This window comes from Peromyscus californicus, unplaced genomic scaffold (genome assembly GCF_007827085.1).
Source record: "Peromyscus californicus insignis strain IS unplaced genomic scaffold, ASM782708v3 Scaffold_4__1_contigs__length_199733344, whole genome shotgun sequence".
Taxonomy (NCBI): domain Eukaryota; kingdom Metazoa; phylum Chordata; class Mammalia; order Rodentia; family Cricetidae; genus Peromyscus; species Peromyscus californicus.
The window spans coordinates 192,425,554-192,438,031 of record NW_026294562.1 but is presented as its reverse complement, the minus strand read 5'-3'; the positions used below and the strand labels follow the sequence as shown (position 1 = coordinate 192,438,031).

Here is a 12,478-nt window from a genome sequence, read left to right as displayed (position 1 = left end):
GACTTATATTGCTTACAAACTGTATGGCCGTGGCAGGCTTCTTGCCAACTGTTTTTACAGCTTAAATTAATCCATTTCTATTAATCTATACCTTGCCACGTGGCTTGTGGCTTACCGGTACTTTACATCTTCCTTGTCCTGATGGCGGCTGGCAGTGTCTCTCTCACCCAGCTTCCTGTTCTCTCAATTCTCCTCTCTGTTAGTCCCGCCTATACTTCCTGCCTGGCCACTGACCAATCAGTGATTTATTCATTGACCAATCAGCAACACATTTGACATACAGACCATCCCACAGCACATATGTATTTGAATCCTTCTGTTTTCTGTCTGCTGTTTCTCTTCACATGCATGTTAGTCAGTGAGTAATCATTTTTGCAAGAACGGACTGTAATTAATCGTTTCATATGAAACCACATGTGTAATATGGTTGAATCTTATGTGGATAGTTTGCTTATCTGAATGTTGAAGAAACTTCTCACTGACCTACGTGGCAGCTGCAGTAAGTTGGATTCTCACGGATACTGTGTTTCTGAGTTCGTTCTGTTGTATTTTCTGCAGGATTCGTTTTGTTGAAACCTTGAATGTGGTCATTGACTAGGCAGAGAGGGGATCTTGGTGAACATTGGGTGAGCATTTCTTTCATGACTAACAGCGTGGAGCATTTTTAATGTGTACTAATTGGCCATCGTAACTGCCTTTTAGCATGATCTGTTAAAGTTATTTGCTTGTTAATTGAAATGATTTTTATTTGTTTGTGTTTTTTTCCTTTATTTTATGAGACATTCTGAGTATTAACTTGTCATACTACAAATAGCTAGCTAATATATTTAACTGCTCAATAGGCTCTTTCTTCATACTTAATTTTTAAGATTTCCGTGCATGCTCTTTATAGCATGTGTCTTTTTTGTCAGTTTCACTGTTAGAGCTTATACATGAAAGTCTGTGATTCATTGTACAGTGGGAGAGAACCAACCCAGTTTCATATTTTCTGTCTGGGTACATGCTTTCCCATCACTATTGGTTGGTGAAGTTGCTTATCATGAAACTTGCACGTCTTATTTTGGTGATATTCACATGGTCACTGCTCTGGTTCTGTTTCTGGATCTGCTGCTCTGTTGCATAGGGCTGTATATCTACTCTTGTGACACTTCCCTGTTCTGCTGGTCCTGTGACTCTGCAGTGTGATCTGGAATCACAGGTGGGATAACTCCAGCTCTGCTCTACATACCTGGCTTGTTCTGTACTTTCACATTCTTTGTGTTTCCCTGTACTAAATGTACATTTAGTCTTCTATTTTTGTGAGTACTGTTTAATGTATTGTGTGTGTCATAGCTAATCACCTTATTCCCCCTCTTCTGTTGAGTTCCCTGGGATTTGTACCAGGTCATATGGATTTCCTCTTCATGGCCGTCAGCAGTCATGCATTCTCTGTATGTGACCAGTTAGGAGTCTCTGAAATAACTGTTACCCATTGCAAATAAAAGTTGTCTGACCCAGGCTGACAGCTGCACCAGGCTATGGTGTGACCAGAACTAGGTAAAAGCAGTTTGAGTATTTCTACATGTAGCAAAATGTCATGAGTGGATTCCCTCCTATGGCCTGTCACTCTCCTAGTCATAGGCTCTTGGCCACGTTTCCAGTACATTGTACTTATTTCCTTCTCTGGAACTGGCCAAAAATTTAAACAGAAAGCATTTTTTTTTTTAATTTATTTATTATGTACACAGAAAAGGGTACCGGATCTCATTACAGATGGTTATGAGCCACCATGTGGGTGCTGGGAATTGAACTCAGGACCTCTGGAAGAATAGTCGGTGCTCTTAACCTCTGAGCCATCTCTCCAGCCCTAACAGAGAGCATTTCATTACACAGAAAACTGTCTTCACACTATGACACCGCTTTAGGAAACCAGAAGGAAAAAACCATCAAACTGTGATACAGGAGACAGCTCTTCTGTGCAGTGCTGACACACACAGTTGGTAGATGTCTAAAATCTGAATCCAAGTTCAGTGAAACACAGAGTGTTATATCCTTCTGTTCCCATGTGAGTTTCCAAACCTTCCTCATATCCCACCAATCCAGAGAGACATAGATTCTGACTGGCTGTCTTAAATTATTTAATAGAGTTTTCTGAATAAACTCATACGCAGAAAATTTTCCTAAGGAGCAAAATATACCAGAAGTCATTTATAGTTCTGAGGTTCAAGGAGAGACATTGGTTACAGACTATACATAGTAGGACAACACAAGGGTGCTGAGCAGACAGTTGCTGATCTGTCCTGGTAGCTCTGAACTGCTGTGCTACATCAGGGGATTAACCAAAGTCTCTCAAAGGCTGGTGGTGTGGCACAGGTGGCCCATATCTAGGTAAGGTCATTGATGACTTTTCTTGCCCACTAGCTTTCACAGTACATTTTGGCACTTTGAATGCTATCATCAGGGAATCTAAGATATTTCTTAGACACTATACTGGTCTTAGTGGTCTGCTATTTTCTCTTCCTCATCTTGTTGATATGTAAAACACCAGCTGATATAGAGCATGGGTTTTATGGCTCATTTCAAAGATTATCAGAGCTGAGCTTTTTCATGGGATATTTTTGATTTCTGAAGTTGAGAATTGTATTTCTTACAATTTGGAGTAAGTTGCTACCCGACCTCTGTTAACTCCTTTAATTTGAATATTTTCTCTTTCCTTTTTGTTCTGGGTGCAATTGGTGCACTGTGCTGAGTTAGTGTGGACAGAATAGACACCTCGTCCCTGTCCTGAGGAGATTGGAATTTTTCCAGTTTTCCTCATTTAACAAAATGTTGGGTTTAGGTTTGTGGCTTCTAGTTTTTATAATGCTGAGGCATGTTTCTCCTATTCCCAGATTCTTCAGATCTTTGATAACAAGCAAATGTGAAAATTTCCCACAGGTGTTTGATGGATATATTGACATGATCATGTTCCTTCTATTACAGTCTAGATATTTGCTGTCTTACATTGATAGATCTATACATGTTGGAACAGTCTTGTGTCCCTCAGCGTGGGAGGATAATATTGGTGGTTTCTGCAACCTTCGAAGGGATGTCTACCGTTTGCAGTAGTTTGCATTCCCAACAGGAATTAGAATAAGGATCCACTTTGCCATTTCCTCAAATGCATTCCTGGGCATCTGATTATATTTGTTGTTTATTATTATTTGGGGGGGATACTCATTATATAACTGTTGTGAAAATAGGTATGTATATGAGGCTAGCAGCAAATTACAGAGTTACTCTGTGGTTCTGCCTAAGAGCCTCCTTCCCCCCTCTCTGTTTTTGGTATTTTTATCTTATTTTATGTATACATTCGTTTTGGCAACATGTATGTCTGTGTGCCTGGTGCCTCTGGAGGCCACAAGAGGACATTGGGTCCTGTAGGAGAGTGGTTATGGATTGTTGTGAGTCTGAATGATGGTCCTAGGATTTTAACCCAGGTGGTCTGGAAAAGCAGTAAGTGCTCTTAATTACTGCGCCATCTCTCCAGCCATTTGTTTTCTTCGTGTTAGCCACTCTGGCTAGGGTGAGATGGAGTATCAGTTATGTTCAAGTTTGTAATTCTGTCATAGTTGAAAACTATGAACACATTTTACAATATTTTGGGGGCTTTATGGGTCTTTTAAGTGACTGTAAATGCAATATTATCCTAATTTATTTCTCAACCTGCTCATTATTGCCATATTCTAAACTGTTGATTTGTGTATGATAATTCTTTATTCTTCAATATTACTAAGGCATTTGTCAAGTATAAAAGTTTTTGGTGGTATCTTCAGGTAGGTTCTATATGCAATCACACCATTGTTGAAAAGGTTGAGTTAAATGTCTTCCTTTTCTACTGTATCTCTTTGTTTCATTGTCTGTTTCGAATGTCTATAGCTAGTTCTGTTATTATTATTGCTACCTGTGTATGGGTGGGTGGTTGTTCTGCATGTATGTCTGTGCACCACACATGTGCAGTGTCCAAAGCGGCTAGAAGAGGGCATGGGATCCCCTGGAACTAGAGTTACAGACAGTTTTATGAGCTGCCATTTGGTTGCTGCTCTAGAACCCCAGTCCTCTGGAAGAACAGCCAGTGCTCCTGACCACCAAGCCTCACTCCATCCCCTCTAGCTAGTGTAAAAATCTACCTTAAATAAGACTGGAGAGAATGTGTATAAAGGAAGACATGGAAGAAAGAAGCTTTTGCTCCTTGTCTACTTGCCCCCGCCTTGCTAGCAAATCTATTCCTTACTGTCATAGATGTAGGCATAGAGCCTACATCCTTGTGATTCTAGCATATACCGAAGACCAGCTGAGACATCCAGTCTTTGTTGATTCTAAGGTTTTTTTGCTCATAGTCAGCCTTTGTTGGATTAACTGGATTGCAGCCTATAAGTCTTCTAATAAATCCCATGTCTCTCTATATGTAGAGAGATTCATTCTGTAAGTTCTGCTCTCTAGAGAACCCTCATTAATACAATATACCATTCCTATGTCCTCTGGTTTCTGCTTGGTAGGATTAGTGAAGCTATTGAATTATGTCTGTTTCCTTCATCAAAGTTGAGAATTTCTCACCATTGCTTCATAGTGTAGATGTCACAGCTACAAGCTGTTTTTCTTTTTATTGTCTTAATTGTGTTGGTGATAGTATTAATATCCTAATTTAGTTGTCATAATGCTTAACTCATTGAGCATCATTTGAATTCTTGGTGTAATTGATAAATATCCATGGTTGTTTCTGAGAGAATTTGGTATTTTATTTACCTATGTTCTCCGTACACTTTCTCAACTATTGTTTAAAATTGATCATTTAAGAAATTTGGCCACTGTCTGTTATTTCAATATGATGGAAAAGAGTAGAGCAGTTCGCCTGAATCCTGAGGGATGTACATAGCATCGGTCTATTCCATGACCAGATATGATCAGATGGAATGAAGTTGGTTTTAAGTTTCATCTACTCTCCCATTGTCACTCTATAACATTGGAGCATTTGCTAGGTAAGAAACCATCCGAATGTGCATTGCCTACCAAGAAAACTATTTGAGATGCTATAAATACGATTGATGTGATACATATGTATATCTACATATAATGATGCCATGGTTATGAAAACATTGTTTAATAATAGTATGCAAATATTCAGAATGACTCATGACACATGGATGAACATAAGACATATGTGTGTGTAAATGTCTATTTATCTATCATCTATCTAATCTATCTATAGAAAGAATTATATACATACACACACATATGTAAAATTAACCTCCTAGGCATTTATTTCAATTTCACTTTCTCAATTATCATTCATTCTCCCTTAGCTATCTATCATTCACTGTGTACTTCTGACCTTTTCAGCTTGTACTCCATAAAATCTCCTTGTTATTCTTCTGTGCTCCTGGAATCTCTTTCAGACAGGGTTTGCTTATTTCTAAATTATTAAACGTCACTCATCTGCACATGGATAATCAATCATTTTCCCAGCACAGAGTGTTCAAAGGGCTCTCTCTTTCCTGGGTTTGTTGTTGACATATGTAGCTTATATGATCTCTCTGGTATATGTTCATTTCTATGTTCCCTGTTCTAGTCAATTTTCTTCATGGTTCTTTATGTGCGGGATCATGCTGTCTTTGCCTTGTGCCTCTGAGTTATGATGTATGATCAGATCTTGTGATACCCCCAGGAATACCCTTTCTTAGGATTAATTTTGATACATGTGACTTTTCTGTGTCCATGTGACTGTTTCCTTATCTACTTTTGTGAAAAATATCAGTATTTGGCTGATGGAGATTGCTTCGAATCCACTGGTTGCTGTTAGTAATATTTTCACCATGGCTTTTAGAGAGTTTGGATAGGTCCATTTCCTTGTGTACTCTTATTTTTCATTTCTTTTTCCCCCTGAATACCTTAGGGATTTCTTCATAAAAGTAAAGTCATCATTACTTAGTCTTATTCCTAGATCTTTTTAATGCAACCTAAATGGGTTTAATTTCTAATTTACTTCTAAAATTGTCATCATTGACATATAGGAAAACTAGTCATTTTGTGTGTTAGTTTTGTATTTTTTCAAAAATAGCTAAAACACTTATCAAGTCTGAGGTTTCCCCCTGGAGTATGTGAAGACCTTTTTGTGTGATTGTGTATAATCATTAAAAAGGAATTTGGTGCCTTTCTCTCCTCTGTGTTTCTCCTTTCTCTCCTTGTCTTATTCAAATGTCTCTGGCCCACTCTCATTTCTCTGGATTAAGTGAGACTGGAGAGCACATGCATCTTTCTTTCTTACCGTTTTCCTGCTAATGCCTGTCAATTTTCTCTGTAGTGTACTGTTGACCTAGGTGTAACATACATGCCCTTTACGTGATGAGCCAGGTTACATTTTTTTCCCCTAGTACCTTTAGGAGTTTATCACAAAATCTTGTTGAACTGTGTCTTTTGATATTTCCATTTCTATTGAGATTTTCATATCACAGGGCTTTTATTTGTTATGTTTTTTTTTAATATTGTAGTTGGTAAAGTTACTATTAGTATTTTTCAGTTTTCTAGTAAGAAATAGTGTTTTGCTGGTTTTATGTGTTGGCCATGGTCTGTTATTCCTCCGCTCTCCTCTATCTATTCCTTATGTAAAATGTCTTATTTCCTGTGTCCTTGTGGATAACTTCTCTCTGATTTTTTAAAGTATAATTTGCCTCTAATTATGATCTGCAGTGCTGCCTGAGTGGATGACCTTTGTTATTTCACAACTTTCTTCAAGTACACTTCTCTATGGATTTTAAGAGCCAGTGTTTCTGAGTGCAGTGACATGGTTCACAGTTACTTTCTCTCAGCACTCCAAATGTATCCTTCCATGCTTTCCTCTCTATAGGAATGTTGACAAGACTGCTAATATCATTTGATTTGGGGGTCTTTATATGTAGTTTGGCATTGTCTATAACAGAGTTGGATTAATTTTAGTTTTATATTTTTGACTCCTTGATGTGAAATGTCAAGAAGAATTCCAGTCTTTGTTCCTGAGACAGAAACTCAGAGAAGAGCAACAGGGAGAATGGCCGCTTCTCCGATAAATGTGCCCCAGGTTGGTGTTGTGTCTAGATTCATTTGAAAATTGTTTTTATATTGAAACTTCATTCTTTTAATTCCCGGCCTCTGGCAGTGTCATCTAAAGTGTTTATTTTGTATTCTTCATATTCATACTCTTTTTCTTCTCTGATAATCCAGATTAGATCTTTAAATCTTGTTATATACATAGCACAGTCTCATCCCATTGTATCTTCCCTCAGTTATTACTGTGGGGACGTAATTGTCATAGTCTTAAGACTGCAATTCTGAAATATTCCATGATGACCAAATGATGACCAAAGAAGTATATTGATGCCCAGTTCATGCAGAACATGGACCTGTGTCTTTATATATTAGTGAAGAAGGAAGGCCACACAGAGGTTACTTTTTAGAGATAGTAAGGTTTCCAGAACCAGGTTTATGAAAGTGGCCATGGAAATACCCACAACTTTTGGCTAACATCATTGAGTAATTTATGGAAAAGTAGAATGAAATGAGATTCCCTGTCTTGAATCCTAATACTAAATATTTTCAGCACCCTACAGAGTGCAAATGATGGAAGGAATATGTGGCTAGCTCTTACCATAAAACTGATGTTTCTGTGAGGAGCTGCAGATTGCAGTATAGTGGATTCTCTCTTTGCTATTTGATTTCACGCAGTGATGATGTACCTATGGGTGTGTTGACATCTGAAATCTATTTGTCTCAGGAGAGGTTCTGCTCATATCATGCTCTTGATTCCAGTGTTCAGTGGTAAGTTCTCAATAGACAGATCAGTATTTTCTCTTTGTTATTTGTTTTATTTTTCAGACAGGGTGTAAGCAGTCCTGTCCCCACCTCTATATTGCATCACGTGGAATATATTAGTAAGAATTTTCTAGAGAGTATTGACTTCGTGCTGTGCATAAGCCCTCAATTTTGAAGCATAAACAAATGTCCCTTTTAATGACTTTGCTCTCTTTCTTCTTTTATATTTTTGGTTGTGAGCCTAGCCTTTAACGGCTGAGCCATCTCTCCAGCCCTCTTTCTTTCTTTTGAAGGAGGAAGGCTCCCTGTATTTTGTTTTTTTCCTTTCCCTGAAGCTATGTATTATGCAGGTAGAGATTCAGAAGAAAAGTGGCGATTTCTTTCTTTGAAATTTTTTTAAAATGTAAGTATAGTAGTATTCACCAGCCATCTTTTGGGCACTGCATGCCTACATGATGTCTCATGGACATAGTACATAGGCATCAGACTCTTGACACTAGAATCAGTCACTGTAAAGAGCTACTATGTATGTAGAGAGAATTAAACTGGGTTTTTCTGCAGGGACAGCAAGTGCCCTTTACTTCTGAGCTATCTGTCCAGCCCCCAGTATTATGGGTTATATTACTGTTTTGTGACATAGCCAGTATATAACCTGGCATTTTCTATTTTTTGGAAAATAAAGGAAGAGTCATAATGATACTTACCTGTGCAACCTAAAATCATGTTACATGATTGAGCTCAAATACTGAAGAAAAGAATAGAAGTGAACTTATAAGATTCAAATTTTCTTTTCTGCCTCTTCTTCCTCTTTTTTTTTGGGGGGGGGCTTTTTAAGACAAGGTTTCTGTGTGTAACCTTGCCTGTCCTGGAACATGCTATGTAGACCAGGTTGGCCTCAAATTCACGGAGATTTACTTGCCTCTGCCTCCTGTGAGATTAAAGGTGTGCACCACCACTACCCAGCTAAGATTCAAATGTTCAATTGAGCCAATTTCATGATCAATGTTATACTCAGAATTAGTGAAGAGTTAGTATAGTTTAATTATTCTGTAGTGAAACCCCATATGGAATTTCTGAAATTTTTATTCATCTGTATTGGTTGTGTGGAATTTTAGAAAAATTTAGATAATATTCACACTGTCTGATGCTGTTTTTCTATTTACTTCATGGTTGTCAAAAATATTCTCATAAAATAATGTTACAAAGTATTTGATTCTATGTGTTGTTTGGAATGTTCGATGTATACATACTCCTTACTGTTTAAAAAAACTAATTTGACTATTAATTCATCCATAAGTTCTGCATTCCATATTCTTTGTTCTAGAAACAGTGCAGCATTACACCTAGGCCTTAGCATCTGAGCTTAGTATTTTAGGTTAGAGTCATGTGAGGCCCAGCTGCAGACAAGATTGATCCCCTGTCTGTATTTGAGCAAAGTTGACAGTTGTCGAGTGTGGAAGCACAGTTTTGCTCATCATAACTTGACTGTCTGAGAGAAGACATTGTGGTCCTGTTTGATTTCAGCACAGCCTTTGTAGTTACATTCCTGCATCTACATCGCAAATGTGTGTCTTATATTTCTGACAAGTTTGCTGATTGTGAGAGTATATCATCCTGTTTTCACTGAGATAGAAAATACAATAAAGAGCATGACTATTCTAGAAAGTGTCCTTTATTAAAATTAACTTCTACTTTTATTTTATGTGTTTGAGTATACTTGCTTTAATGTATGCGTGAATGCTACACCTGCAGAATTCAGAAGAGAGTATTGGATCTGATGGAACCAGAGTTAGAATCTGTTGTGTAGCACCATGTGGGTGCTGGGAGCCAAGTGTGAGTCCTCTGGAAGACTAGCTAGCACTCTTCTGACCCATCTCTGTAGCATCTCTAAAAAAAGTTTGTCTTTGAATAATTGTCATACCCCATCTATACCACAAGAGTCTCTAATTCTTTAGATCTCTTTGACCTAGGAAAACTTTTTTTCCCAGCAGCACATGGTAAATGGGTAATTTTCCATTACAGGATCCATTGACATTCAGGGATGTGACTGTGGACCTGTCCCAGGAGGAGTGGGAATGTTTAGACTGTGCTCAGAGAACTTTGTACATGGATGTGATGTTGGAGAATTACAGCAATCTAGTCTTTGTAGGTAAGAATGCTCTTGTTGTAGAATTCCTGACTCATCCTTTGTATTTACCTACTTTGTATGTATGTAAACTCCCTGAACTGCCTAGAGACAACCAGAAATAAGGGAAATTCTGATAGTGAACATAACTTCTTCATGGTACTTTTTTTTTTTTTTTACATTTTTTCTGTGTTCTCTACAGGATTAACCAATGCTATATTCTGGGCAATCTCTCCAGCCCTCTTTTGTAGTTTTTAAAGAAAATTTCAAAGCTCAAAGAAAGCTGAATACTTAGAGCAAGGAAATGCATTGCTGTATACTTTTTAATTGAACTATTTTGATTTCAGTATTGAATTAAAGAATTCACCTTTTACTAATTTTTTAAAAAATTGAGAGGTTTTAACATAAAGAGCTGTTGCTGGTAAGCATGTTTTTATTTTTTTATATATTTTTTGACATATGGTCTATAGTCCTGGCACAGCATCATTTTAATCCTAACACTAGGGGTTGCTGAAGCAAGAGGACCTGGTGAGATCCAGGTGAGCCTGATTTACATAGCAAGTTCCTAGCCAACGAAGGCTACAAAATGGACTCTGTTTCAAAAACATAAACAACAAGAAAATAGAGAAACATTCTTCCTATGATGCTTCAGAGAGCTCCCATCTCAAAGTCCATTATTGCGTGATGACCCATTTGTCCAACCTTCTGAAAGGTATGCAGATTAGAAAAGAATGAGAAGGCTATCATTGATCCTTTTGGTTTGATAGAGATCAGAGTGGAGGTCCTTCTGAGCATCCGTTTAATGACAGTAAATCACAAAAGGCCTCTGCTGAGAGTTCTGTTCCTAAGAATTGCTATTTTACTTGCCTTAGAGAACTTAAGGAAACATTAGTTAGTGAATCTGTTACTTAGGCATTAATTCTTATTAACCATAATTGTGCTAACTTTCCAGAGAACCATCATATATGTGGAAAATATAAGAAATTCCTGGATCAAGGCTCAAAGCATATTGTCCATCAGCATGTGAATATCCAAGAGAAGTCTTATAAATGTAGTGAGCTTGGCAAAATAATTCATAAATCCTTCCAATATTCAACTTATGACACAAGTGATACTGCAGAAGACTACATTAAGTACAGATATGGTAACCACAAGGGTGCTTCTATTGAGTCATCAGTCATAAAGAGGCATAAAAATGGGGACTCTGGAGAAGAACCTTGCAAATTTAAAGACTGTGTGAATTGTTTAAATTTGTTTCCCATCAGTCAAAATCAAAGAAACCACTCGAACTTCAGTATACACCAGAAAAATCATTCTGGAGAGAAACCTCACCAATGTAAAGCCTGTGACAAGTGCTTTTATCAGTTGTATCAGGTTAAATACCATTACAAAACTCATACTGGAGAGAGACCTTACAAATGCAGTGAATGTCACAAACGCTTCAGTCAGCTGACACACCTAAGAAGCCATCAGACAATTCATACAGGGGAGAAACATTACAAATGTAATGAATGTGGCAAAAGATTTAGCCGACTGACATACCTAAGAACCCATCAGCGAATTCATACTGGAGAAAAACCTTACAAATGTAGTGAATGTGACAAATGCTTCATCCAGAAAGCCCAACTTACAATACATCAGAGAATTCATACGGGAGAAAAACCTTACAAATGCAGTGAATGTGAGAAATCCTTTACATGTTGCTCAGGTCTTAGAAAACATCAGCGAATTCATACTGGAGAGAAACCTTACAAATGTAGTGAATGTAAGAAATCCTTTACTAGTGGCTCAGATCTTAGAAGACATCAGAAGATTCATACTGGAGAGAAACCTTACAAATGCAGTGAATGTGACAAATGCTTTATTCAGAAAGTCCAACTTAGAATACATCAGAGAATTCATACGGGAGAGGAACCTTACAAATGCAGGGAATGTGTCAAAGTCTTTACCCACCTCTCAGGTCTAAGAAAACATCAGAAAATTCATAGTAGGGAAGGAAAGTTTCCATTAGTAAATAATGTGGCACATGCTTTATCCAAGTTCTCTTCTTAGGAACCATTGCAGGCTTCACACTAGAGAATCATTATGAACATGAGAAACTTCCAAAATCTTGTAAGTAATGTTCAAATTGTAGAAAAGATCAAGAGTTTATATTGAGGAAAATTATTCAAATATTATGTAGGAAAATTTTCATTAAGACGTTCTACTTTTTCAACCTCAAATACTTCATAATGAAGACAAAATGGAAAAGCCTGAAGAATATGCTCTTATGTAACCATTTCCTGGAAACTGAAATGTTCCATCCTGAAGGAAAGTGATTAAGACAGGAAATGAAAACCCCCAAATAACTCCGGAAGTCCCTGAAACTGACAGAATTCACTCTGGTTAACTCCCATGAAGAAACTCAGATCACTCTGCTGTTTAGAAGAGGCTTTGACAAACTGAGCCACCCAAATAGGATGCCCTTTAACGTGTAGATATGCCTGCATTGTGCTCCAGCTGTCCAGTGTTCAAAAGCTGTATTCCATGCTGGGTTTGAGTTTCCTGATG

At 37.6% G+C, this 12,478-nt stretch overlaps 1 protein-coding gene across 1 annotated transcript in view; it reads left to right on the top strand.

Moving 5' to 3' along the window:
• Positions 1 to 632: 632 nt before the first annotated feature.
• LOC128124265 (zinc finger protein 420-like) overlaps positions 633 to 12,478 on the top strand; it is a 48,818-nt gene continuing 36,972 nt past the window's right edge. Inside the window, 4 exon segments of the mRNA XM_052760438.1 lie at positions 633 to 6,834; positions 6,988 to 7,072; positions 9,826 to 9,952; positions 10,881 to 11,976. Of these exon segments, the coding sequence (XP_052616398.1) occupies positions 6,800 to 6,834; positions 6,988 to 7,072; positions 9,826 to 9,952; positions 10,881 to 11,976 (1,343 nt within the window). The 5' untranslated portion in view covers positions 633 to 6,799.